The sequence below is a fragment of the Triturus cristatus genome, chromosome 4_2 (assembly GCF_964204655.1).
Source record: "Triturus cristatus chromosome 4_2, aTriCri1.1, whole genome shotgun sequence".
Lineage (NCBI taxonomy): Eukaryota > Metazoa > Chordata > Amphibia > Caudata > Salamandridae > Triturus > Triturus cristatus.
Genome location: NC_140586.1, coordinates 501536638 through 501549480, shown reverse-complemented (window position 1 = coordinate 501549480; position 12843 = coordinate 501536638). Strand labels below are relative to the sequence as shown.

The 12843-nt window shown below is 47.4% G+C and overlaps 1 protein-coding gene across 1 annotated transcript in view; it reads right to left on the bottom strand.

Annotated features, from left to right (window-relative positions):
• The window catches only part of MCOLN3 (mucolipin TRP cation channel 3), a 589861-nt gene that overhangs the window by 32029 nt on the left and 544989 nt on the right, over positions 1–12843 (bottom strand). Inside the window, exon 13 of the mRNA XM_085602079.1 lies at positions 12252–12382. Coding sequence (XP_085458205.1) covers positions 12252–12382 — 131 coding nt within the window. The remainder of the gene's footprint in view (positions 1–12251; positions 12383–12843) is intronic.

The following is a 12843-nucleotide window of genomic DNA, read 5'->3' as shown; positions in this document are numbered from 1 at the left end:
TGCTGAGATCTCTCTGTTGGGGCCATAAGGATTTCCTGCAGCAAGGAGAAATGGGTTCCCTTATGACAAAGAAATGAACGTATCTTTTAGTGTCTGCTTGGGGTTTGCATCCCCCAGATATTCCAAGAGAATGAATTATAGAATTTAGTCTGAGTGTTGAATGTTCCATGAGTAAAAACACATTTGGGTTCAGCAGCTGGGTGAAGCTGGAAGTGGAATATAACGATACAGCCACACTTCTGTGTTGCTTTGAAGTCCTTGGGAAGACTAAGGAGACATGGGATAGATTAGGTGGTTAATGGATATCAGGAAGAGAAAAGAACCTAGCTGGGCAGCAAGCAAGTGGCTACTTGCCCATACTTTAATAAGTACTTGGGAGTCTGCATTATGACTGGTTGGTGAGTAAGACGTTGACCTAGGGGAACATAGGTCAGTCTGCCTACCCAGTAGTTGACAAGGATTGTGAGGCTCTTACTGCAGCTATGTGTTCTGAGAGGTGGAATATATGGACAGGGTGGAAGCTACCTCTTGGGACACTCAGGGAGCATTTCAGCTGAGAATTGGGTCCCTCTTTTGTCTCATCAAATATCAGTGGGGCTGGGAGTTTCTTCTGGTGATGGGGCCGCTACAGAAAAGCCGGGATGGTTAATGGTAAAAACGTGGGTCGAGAGCTGACGGGGTATCATATCAATTCATCGGCCATCTGAGGAGTCACCAACAGTGGAGAGCTTAGGCCACAGGATAGATAGAGGGAAGAGAAGGCTCATCATCTGATGATGTTTCTGTGGATCAAGGTGCCGGTTCATAAAGAATGCTTTTTAAGTGCTCAGGGGTGGCATAAATGAGAAAAATGTGGCATAGATGAGAAAATTTCAGGCTTTGATGTCCCCTTCCCTTGACGCTGATGGCAGCGCATAGGGCCACAGCCAGAGTTCAGGCGATGATCTGTACACTGATTGGTGGGCAATCAACCTTTGGCCCAATGCCAGGCATCCTCTGGCTCTATGGAGAAGATATTTCTATTGTCAGATATGAATGTGAGCTTGGCTAGGAAGAGGAATATGCATTTGACACCCATGTCTCTGAACTTCTTCTTAACACCTAGGAAAGAAGAGTACTGATGTTGAACAGTCCACGTATATTCCAGGAACCCTGGGGGTTTTGTGTCTGTCACTATAACAAAAAAGTTATGAGAGGGCGTGGAGGTGAGCCCAAGGATGGGCGCTTGACAGGAATTCGATGGGCATGATCTACAGAGAAGAAGTGTGTTAGGTTCTGAGCAAATGAAAAGGAGTTAACACAATTTTCAAAGAACTGTTCAGGATTCTTTCTCTCTTCGCCCATAGATGACCAAACCACTTGCAGGTTGTTCCACTTGGAGCAGCCCTCTGTAACTTTGGCGCGCCCCTCCAGGAAGGGCACTTGTTCTGTTAGATCCTTAAGTTAATGAGGGCCTCATTTGCCTGCCTCATTGAAAATATATTCTTTTTTTCATGTTTCTCCTGCAACTATTACCTTGGATGGTCACTTGGAATAATATGTGAAGGGAATTTGTGCTTACTGCATTCATCATTGCAGCTTCCATTTTTGGTTCAATTGAAAGGGTATAGTTTGGCAGATCAAACTTGGGAACCATCCTCCTTATCAATGCTCTTGTGTTATTTTCTTCCCTTCGATTCCAGGCCTCTGCCTTGTTAAACCGATTGATTCATGCTCTCCTACTATGCCTTGCCTTTTGAAGGTGGTATACTGTCACACTGTACTCTAGCCCACACCTCACCATCCACATGCAACCTGCTCCATCTTCCTCCCGGCCAGGCCCTGTCATCCTTGCAAGGAGTTGTGGTGTCTATGAATTATTTCTCACTGCACTTATTTTACATATAAATGTTGGAATGTTACTTTGTACTTGTCAAGGTATTCCATGTATTACTTGTTTAGAATGTTTGGGCCAGAGGCTGGAGTTACTTCACTAGCAGTTGGAGCAACCACCTTGAGCCCTCTACACTTGTATACCTGTGTATCCTGTTGGCTGCAATAAATCTACTCTAAGAGTGAAGACTCCTGGTCTATTTAAATTGCTGTACAACTTTATTGAAGAGAACACACTTCAGGAGTTGCACATTTGTGCCTGTTGCATGGTGCTCTTGTCCTGTGTCCGTTCTCTCTGCAAGCTTTGTAGCAGGTGGGCAGCTTGCCTAGCCCATTCCTGCACTCCCCAGATTTCAGGCACTTGAATTACAAGGATTTCTGCAGAGATTTTTGTGAAGACACAATTGTTCTGTGGTGCAGCAGGTACGAGCTATCTGTAACATTTGGTGGTAAACAAAAGTAAAGCACTCATTCCATCATGGAAGAAGTTTACCAAGAAAACCTCTTTGCTTCCCAAGGCAAAATGGCAAGTACAAACACTTCCGGGCTAATGCAGAAAGAGCACTATGGAGACCATTATAAAAGAGAGGTAAACTTGTTTCAAGATCTATTGTAAACACTTCAAGTACTCTACCTTGGCCATGCTCAGTGCCCACTTATATTACCTTCTCTTTTTTTTCCAGCATGTTCTTTTTTTGCCTGTTGCCTTGGTTTTTGCTTGCTCATATATCATCATGGATTTTTGTTTATTTTTGTTGTAGTGGCTTGCTTTTTCTTTTTGAGGGTTTTTAAGCCTTGCTTTTTTCCTCTCTTGTGTCCCTTTATCTTCCTTCGTTCCTTTGACTTGGGAATTCTGAATACATTGTTTCTTTTAGGCACTTATTGTCACTCATAATACCCTTTTGTTGTTGGCTTTTGGCAGGTCGGCTTCTAGAGACAGTTGCCCTTATCATCCCTCTAATTCCCACCAGGAAGAGGTAAGCGCAGATCTTTGGCCATCACTTATGCAGTGGTTGAAATGGTGGTTATGCCTGCAATGGTGATGTTATTAATTGTGATGGTTGTAGTGGTAACTTTAAAGATGGTAATCATAATGGTGGTCATATTGGTGGTAATGGGGGGTGATAGTGTCAATGGGGGTGGTGGTAATGATTGTAATAGTGGCGTTGGTAATGATGATGACAGTGTTGGCAATAGTAGTGGTGGTGGTAATAGTGCTGGTGTTTGTGGTGGTAACTGTGGTGATGATGGTAGGGGTAGTGGTGGTGTTCATTGTTGTAATGGTGGTTGTGGTTATTATTGTTGTTGTGTTGTGGTAACGGTGGTGGAAGCAATAATGGTTGTTGTATTGGTGATAGGGTAGGTGTGTGGTAATGTTATTGGTGTGGTTATGATGGTGTGGTCCATTGGAGATTTCATTTTTGTTGAAAGTGGTATACATATTAAATAGTACATAGGTAGTTTTGACAGAAGGGACAGTATTTTCTCTAAGAGACAACATGGATACCAATGTAACACACAAGCAGTCCCATATGATGATACTCCAAATTTAAGTGGTCTTGCAATGGATCCCCAAACCACCTTCTGCGGGCAGCCACATACTTCATATATGGGCTACTTGAAGATGTAAGTGCCTTCATACTGAGGTTTGTTTACAAGTCAGCCAATATATGTAAGTAACCGAAACTGTGTAAAAATAAGACTGGGCAGCCCAGGATCTCCAGCACAAATGTAACAACTGCCTTCTAAAGCTGAATGCCTGAGTAGCCCCGCGTTGTATGGAAATATATTTGTGAGTCATTATGGTGGTGCTTAAAATATAAAAGGAGCATGCTCTATGCCCTTCTTTCTTCTCTGACCCATGTGGTCAACTCCATGAGGAAACAAGCATTGGCATAGCCAATAGGTCTTGCCTTTGGGACCTTATAAGTGTTTAGTTATCCTGCACAATATCCTTGGTGCAACAACATCAAGTGTTGCATTGCTAAACACTTATAAGGTCCCAAAGGTGAGACCTATTGGCTATGCCAATGTTCGTTTTGAGTGAGTGGCTCATGCAGGTATGCCACTGTGAGGTAGAGATGCTGCGAGTGCATTTACAGGAGCCCCTGTGACACTGCGCCTCTTCAAAATGTATCTTGGGTCTGGTGTAATACTTCTAGCCCCTTTTCCCGTCTTCTTGCACCCACTTCATCCTTAAATGTCCCATGTACAGCCGGGGTTGGCACTCCTATTACCCCTACCCTCCAGTGACACTTTACCTGTCATGGGTGGTGGTGGACGTGGTGGTGGATGTGGTGGTGGACGTGGTGGTGGTGTTGGACGTGGTGGTGGATGTGGTGGTGGTGGTGGATGTGGACGTGGTGGATGTGGACGTGGTGGTGGTGGATGTGGACGGGGTGGTGGTGAATGTGGACGGGGGTGGTGGTGGATGTGGTGGTGGTGGATGTGGTGGTGGTGGATGTGGTGGTGGTGGTGGACGTGGTGGTGGTGTTGGATGTAGTGGTGGTAGTGGATGTGGTGGTGGATGTAATGGTGGATGTAATGGTGGTGGATGTGGTGGTGGTTGTGGACGTGGGGGTGGAGGAAGTGGATGTGGTGGACGGGGTGATGGACATGGTGGTGGTGGTGGCTTTCGAGGTGGTGGTGGACATGGTGGTGGACATTGTGGTGGTGGTGGCTTTCCAGGTGGTGGTGGACGATGTGGTGGTGGTGGCTTTCGTGGTGGTGATGGACGTGGTGGACATGGTGGTGGTGGTGGACATGGTGGTGGTGGATGTGGTGGACATGGTGGTGGTGGTGGTGGATGTGGTGGTGGATGTGGTGGTGGATGTGGTGGTGGTGGTGGATGTGGTGGTGTTGGACGTGGTGGTGGTGGACATGGTGGTGGTGGACATTTTGGCGGTGGATGTGGTGGTGGTGGACGTGGTGGTGGTGGACGTGGTGGACGTGGTGGTGGATGTGGTGGTAGGCATGGTGGACGTGGTGGTGGTGATGGACGTGGTGGTGGACGTGGTGGAGGTGGTGGATGTGGTGGTGGACGTGGTGGTGGACATGGTGGCGGTGGACATGGTGGTGGTGGTGGACGTGGTGGTGGATGTGGTGGTGGAGGACATGGTTGTGGACATGGTGGTGGAGGTGGTGGTGGAGGTGGAATGATTGTGGTGGATGTGGTGGTGGATGTGGATGATGTGGTGGTGGACATGGTGGATGTGGTGGTGGTGGACGTGGTGGTGGTGGATGTGGTGGTGGACATGGTGGTGGTGGACATGTTGGTGGTGTTGGCAGTGGACGTGGTGGAGGTGTTGGTGGACATGGTGGTGGTGGACATGGTGGTGGTGGACATGGTGGTGATGGACATGGTGGACGTGGTGGTGGATGTGTACGTGGTGGACATGGTGATGGATGACTATTGGGTAGGAGGGTGCTGGCAGAATGCGGAAGGAGAGGAGGATCTCGAAGTGGGGAACATGGGAGAGCAGAAAGAGGCCGAATATTATCCGGATTCTCAGTTCTAACATATTTATTCAAAGTATTGGTTTCTAAAGGCATTTGATTCTTGCTGAGAAAAGAAACCTAATCGACCCTTCAAACACTGAAATTAATTTCTGTTTGCAGGCTCATATACTGCTTCGTCCTAGTCAAGCGTCTGCGTGCCCTATAAAATATAATGCTTTGGATTTTGTATCGTAATACTGCTTCCAGGGAGCTATCAGAGGAGGAAAGGGTAACCTCCGCCATTTAGCAATAGCTCTTTTATAGCCAGCTGAAAATATAAGTTAATATAGTGTGGAAGAGCACAAAACATGGTGGACGTGGTGGTGGTGGATGTGGTAGTGGTGGAGGATGTGGTGGTGGTGGAGGATATGATGGTGGTGGACGTGGTGGTGGTGCACTTGGTGGTGAACGTGGAGGTGGACGTGGTGGTGGACATGGGGCTGGTCATTGTTGACGTGGTGGGGGTGGACGTGGTGGGGTGGACGTAGTGGGGGTGGACATGGTGGGGGTGGATGTGGTGGACGTGGTGGGGGTGGACGTGGTGGGGTGGATGTGGTGGACGTGGTGGTGGTGGTGGACGTGGTGGTGGACGTGGTAGTGGTGGTGGATGCAGTAGTGGTGGTGGTGGACGAGGTGGTGGTGGTGGACATGGTGGTGGTGGTGGACGACTATTGGGTAGGAGGGTGCTGGCAGAATGCGAAAGGAGAGGATGATCTCGAAGGGGGCACATGGGAGAGCAGAAAGAGGCCGAATATTATCCGGGTTCTCAGTTCTAACATATTTATTCAAACTATTGGTTTCTAAAGGCATTTGATTCTTGCTGAGAAAAGAAACTTAATCGGCCCTTCAAACACTGAAATTAATTTCTGTTTGCAGGCTCATATACTCATTCGTCCTAGTCAAGCATCTCCGGGCACTATAAAATATAATGCTTTGGATTTTGTATCGTATTACTGCTTCCAGGGAGCTATCAGAGGAGGAAAGGGTAACCTCCGCCATTTAGCGATATCTCTTTTATAGAAAGCTGAAAATATAAGTTAATATAGTGTGGAAGAGCACAAAACAAAAGAAAACATTACAAATATATAGAGCCAATCGCAGCATGGGAGGGGCAAAGACCAAAACGGCAGAAGGGGGTAGAGGTGTGGCATGCGGCGTGCCATCGAATTTAAAGCAAAACCAAAGGGGATGATGGACGGAGTGTTGAACATTGCAAGCACTCACCCCCAGTCAACTGATCTGGGTTTAATCCATCATCATTCTTTAGCTCACTCTGCCACCCCAGTTTAGACATGGCCATATGCAAATCAGTCTGACCCTTTCCTCATGGGAACAGTCCAGCCCGAACTACCAAGCCATGTCTTCCCTGGACTGGAAACAATCATCCTGGGACCGGTTTCTGGCTAATCAGCCAGGCTAGCTTGAATCCAGTGGCAAAGTGAGCAAGGGACCCACGTCTGGGCATACCCTGCCAACTTAGGGCGAACAAAACAAAGCCAAAGGGGATGATGGACGGAGTGTTGAACATTGCAAGCACTTACTCTCAGTCAACTGATCTGGGTTTAATCGATCATCATTCTTTAGCTCACTCCGCCACCCCAGTTCAGACATGGCCATATTAAAATCAGTCTGACCCTGTGCCTTATTGGAACAGTCCAGCCTTAACTGCCAAGCCATGTCTTCCCTGCACTGGAAACAAGCATCCTGGGACCGGTTTCTGGCTAATCAGCCGTCATCAGCCAGGCTAGCTTGAATCCAGTGGCAAAGTGAGCAAGGGACCCACGTCTGGGCATACCCTGTGAACTTAGGGCGAACAAAGCAAAACCAGAGGGGATGATGGACGGAGTGTTGAACATTGAAACCCCAAAACCGGTCCTAGGATGCTTGTTTCCAGTCCAGGGAGGACCTGGCCTGGCAGTTCGGGCGGGTACTGTTCCCATTGGGCACAGGGTCAAGACTGATTTGCATATGGCTGGGTCCAAACTGGAATGGCATGGTGAGCAAAAAAATTATGGATTTAGGCCCAGATCTCTGTACTGGGGTGAATGTATGACATTGTTCTGCATTCTGTCCATCAATAGTTCTTTTTGCAATCAAATTGAAAGGTAACTGACACGGCCTGCATCCCAGACACACACAGCGTTTCCCTTGCGGGAGCGAGCAGGGGAACCATCTGTTTTTAACATAATTACAAACAGATGGCACCAAAGCTCGCTCCCACAAGGGAAACGCCAAACGTGCAGGCGTTGCAATAGAAAGCAATGCAAAACTTGCACGTTTTTGACCAAAATGCTGATCGATTCCAAAAGGTCCCCTCCTAATCTACGCATGCGCGCTGCATAGGCGAGACCTGAAAAGCTTTCAAACATTTTGATCTTTGAAGTTCTTTGCTGGTCATCGGCAATCCTCTAGATTTGTGACTCTTCATATGTATTTCTCAATGTCAAATTGAAAAATCTCAATCTTCTCCCTCAATGACTCTTATGCCCTTGGTTATGCTTCCAGCGCCAATGGCACCCAATAGTGGGGAAAATAATCTGAAGATGGCTACCACTGGCAGAAGCTTCCAGGGTGTACATCTGACCTCACTGGAGCATACACATAGCGTACAATGGTGGTCAACAAAAAAAAAGCCCACACTCACAAAAAAAGAAAGAAAAATAGACAATTCAGGCCCCAACCTCTAGAGTGCAAAATAATGCATAGCATGTGAATCCAGAAAATATTCTCGCTGCAAAATTGACATTAATAGGCTCATCAGAATTTAAAGGCCACTCATAATAAGGGCCTTAATGTGTCACTTAATATAGTGCTTACTTAGATATAGTGTTTTATGTGTTGTTGAAGGTCTCGTGTAATGAAAATCCGATGGACATAATCTTGTTGGTTAAGGATTGGTAAGAAGGCACAGTAAGGAAAATCAGTGGTTGTATATGTTCTACTGCACCTACATCGCCACCGAGCTACAAGCCTTTGACCCTAGGTTTCGCAACAACAACTGCTGCTGCACCTCTCCTCAGTCAGCAGTTGGATCTTTCTTCTGTCAGCACTGCCTCTTCTCCTGCAACACCAATGCACCCGCATGTACATCAACCACCACCTCCACACCAACCACAATGGTGTCAGACAAACTCCACTGCCTCCTGCTCACTGCCCAATCACTCTGCAAGCACGCCACTGAGATCTGGGACATCATCAACTCCTTCACCCCTACGTCATCATGCTCACTGAGACCTGGGTCCACCCATTTTCGCACCAGACATCGCCTCAGCAATCCCCGACGGATACAAGATAACACACCAGGACCGCACCAATAAACAGAGAGGTGGAATCGGCATCATCCACAAAGAAATCATCCACTGCACCACCGCTGCAAACTACATTGCCCCGATCATGGAACATCTCAACTTTAAGCTCTGAACCACGGGCAAAACCATCATAAGAGGCACCCTCGCCTACAGATCTCCTGGACCAAGCCCACGTTTCTGTGACACCATACCCAAATTCATTGCCCCACTTGCCATCAACTCCAAATACTACATCTTCCTATGAGACCTCAACTTTCACCTTGAAGACCGCAATGACGCCAATACTGCCAACCTCCTCAAAAGCATGAACAACATCGGACTTACCCAACTAGTCACTGACCCCACACACTATGCAGGACACACACTCGACCCCATCTTCACAGCTAGCGACAGTCAAGTACAGCCAAGTCACAGAGCTCACCTGGACAGACCACGCCATCCTCCACTTCACCATCGCAGGATCGCCAGGCACCACCAACAAGCCCCTCAGCACTTCACACCACTGCTGGAACACAGTATAAGAGAACCAGTGGAGCAACGCCCACAACACATCCCAGCCTGACACCTCAACCTACCTGGATCAGGATGTCATGACAAGATCCACACCATCTACAAAAATGTCTGACTCCAACTCACCACCACTGACAACCTCAGCCAACTCTCATCCATTGAGGCAGCCCCCAACCACCTGGGACCAGCTCAACACCCAAGACACCACTGCCATCAAGAAAGCCGCCCACTCCAGAGCTCTCATGGGCCCCTTTCCCCACCAATTATTCAACTTTAGAAGCAAGATAATCAGCAAGGAGCTCACCACCATCTGCAATCCATTCATCACCTCTGCCACCTTCCCCGAAGACTGGAAACACGCAGAAGGCAAGCCCCTTCTCAAGAAACCCTCCGCTGACCCCAGCAAACTCAACAACTTCTGTCCCATCTCTCTAATCCTCTTCCCCACCAAAGTCATCGAGAAAGCCATCAGCCGCCAACTCACGGAACACCTAGAGAACAGCAACCTTCTGGACTCCTCCCAATCCGGATTCCGCTCCAACTACAGCAGCGAAACTGCCTGCTCGCTGCCACCAATGACATCAAAACCTTCCTGGACCAGGGAGAAACGGGGGCGCTGATCCTCCACCTCTCAGCAGCGTTCAACACTCTGTCTCACCACACTCTTATCCAGAGGTTCCACCACAATGGAATCCAAGGAGACACCCTCAAATGGATTGCCTCCTTCCTCACCAGAAGAACCCAGATAATCCGCCTGCCTCCATTCACCTTGGAACCTATGAACATCGCCTGTGGCATTCCTCAAAGCTCGTTCCTCAGCCCACACTGTTCAACACCTACATTACCCACCTGGCCAACATCGTCAGAACCCAAGGGCTAAACATCGCCTACACAGACGAAACGCAGCTCATCCTCTCACTATCAGCAGACCCCTCCACATCAAGGGCCAACATCCCCTGGTGCATGAAGAGTGTCACAGACTGAATGAAGTTCAACTACCTTAAACTTAACACCAACAAAACGGAAGTACAGATCTTCGGGAACAGCACCTCCCCATGGAACAACTCATTGTGGCCTCCCGAACTAGGACCCTAAGATGTTGATCCACATCTACAAAGCCTTCCACAATCAAGGACCAGCTTACATCAACCAAAGCATAAACTTCCATCAGCCCAACAGACTCCTGCCCTCCACCTCCTTCTCCCTCACACATATCCCTCTTGTCTGCCGAAGCAACAGCAGAGGACACTCCTTCTTCCACCTCACCACAATGTCCTGGAACAACCGCCCCATCCATCTCAGGACCTAAACCTCTGTTCAGGAAGTCCGGAAAGGACTCAAGACCTGGCTGTTCAACTGGACCCCCCCGGAATCAGTATAGCTCACAGCGCCTGGATACCTTCATGGGTGATTAGCTGTGCTTTACAAATCCTGATTGGTATGTGGGTGGGTGTGGAGAGCTAAAGCAGGGCAGCATTAAAGGAGCAGTTGAGGTTTGTGGTTCTGCAATGCAGAAGCCTGATGGGGCACTGTGTAAGTCACAAGCTCTTGCTGCTATGCATGCACTGACCACTCTAGCTCTCACATGCTTGTGTTTGGTCCCCTAACGTCACCCAATCCAATCTGTTTAGTGCACGTCCCGTGGCACAGATATTGGTCGTCAAAGATGAGGTCTCAGGGTGAGATTTACCAGAGAATGAATCTGAGTTTCAGAAGGTGCCGGAGGAGGTGGGTGGCTCTTCTATGTTCAGGTCAGTGTTAGTACAGTGGCTACAGGCATGTTAATGAAGTAAGCTGAGATGAGCTGAGCTATAATGGTCCTCACCAAAGAGAATGATCTTGATAGCTGTAGCCTCCATGGTTCTCAACCATAGACGCGTTGATTAACTGCCAAAATCTTCAGCCTTTTTGTGCATTTGCCTTCGATTGGTTGAGGAGTTAGATGCCTGAAAATATAATTTAATTGCCCGGTCATGATAGAGCTTTACACAAGAGTGACCGTCTTGCTAACCAACTAGTAATGTCTCCACCGAGAACCTTTCCAACAATGTACATTGCTGTTCTACATCAGTTTTTAGACCAAGAGTTGCTCTATCGCTCTTGGGCAGACCCAATGGGCATTTATCTGGCTACCTGTAAGCAGGTCATGGCATGCGGTGCTCCTTTATTGCTTCTGGAGTTTGTACTTTGCATATATCTGGACCAGCTGAAACCAGTGCATGCTACTGCTGGCTCACCTTTTGCTATTTAGTTGTCTCTAGCAAGCACAGTCAGAAATCTGCTTGGTAGAAAGTGCTGTATAAATGCCAATAAAAATGAAAGCTCTCCATATCAAGGCTTAAAAAGACAGACCTAGTTAGGATCCTATGAAGCAACAAGTCATGTTAGCAGGGTATATAACAAAAGAAATTCTGAGATGCTGGCTCAGAAGTTTGGAGGATTGGAATGCCATTTTGCACACATTTGGTACAGCACAATGACTCTGGGTGGGTTGCATTCATAACCCTGTGGTACAGCACAATGACTTTGGGTGGATTGCATTCATAACCCTGTGGTACAGCACAATGACTTTGGATAGGTTGCATTTATAACCCTGTGGTACAGCACAATAGCTTTGGGTGGGTTGCATTCATAATCCTGTGGTACCGCACAATGACTTTGGGTGGGTTGCATTCATAACCCTGTAGTACAATACAATGACTTTGTGTGGGTTGCATTCATAACCCTGTGGTACAGCACAATGACTTTGGGTGGGTTGCATTCATAACCCTGTGGTACCGCACAATGACTTTGGGTGGGTTGCATTCACAACCCTGTGGTACAATACAATGACTTTGGGTCGGTTGCATTCATAACTCTGAAATACAGCACAATGACTTTGGGTGGGTTGCATTCATAACCCTGTGGTAAAGCACATTGACTTTGTGTGGGTTGCATTCATAACCCTGTGGTACAGCACAATGACTTTGGGTGGGCATGATGATGTTTACCACATCAAATTACTTTTTGTAAAAATGTACATTCTTCAATGTCCACCACTTAGAACATCTACCAATACTTAACTGTTCACAGCAGCAAAACACTGTATCGGGATTATCCTCTTTCATTCTGTATGTTCCAGCATTTGGTAAATCCTTGCTCTGTGATATAAATGTATGAAGGTCCGTCTCCGGAAAACCTTTTTCCTGGTAGTGCTAGAAAAGACATCAGTGGTGAAAGTTAGTACTGGAACATTTTTCTGGATTGCGGTCAATACCTGTGTCGTATAGAACAGCAACCAACACATCACCATAACTGGTATTCAACCCAAGGCAGTCGGTACAAAGATAAAACATTGTCTTCTTATACACTTCGGCCTTTACAGTCCACCTACAATCACATATTTTCTGTGTCCCCCTTCACCACACATTGAGAAATGTTGAGCCAACCCAGTACACTGCTCTGTGTTGGATAAATGGAATGGGGCACTCTGATTGCTGGGATTTGACTGGGAGCAAGCAGATCATAAATCGATAGATTTCACCACAGACATTGCAAAAGCTGACAGGATAATGGGCGAATTTCCCACACAGTAAGCGAAACGGGGGATTTTTTTTTCCTGTACGCAGAGTCGAATTGGGTTGATCCACTGCCAAACGCACAGCTGCTAAGAAGC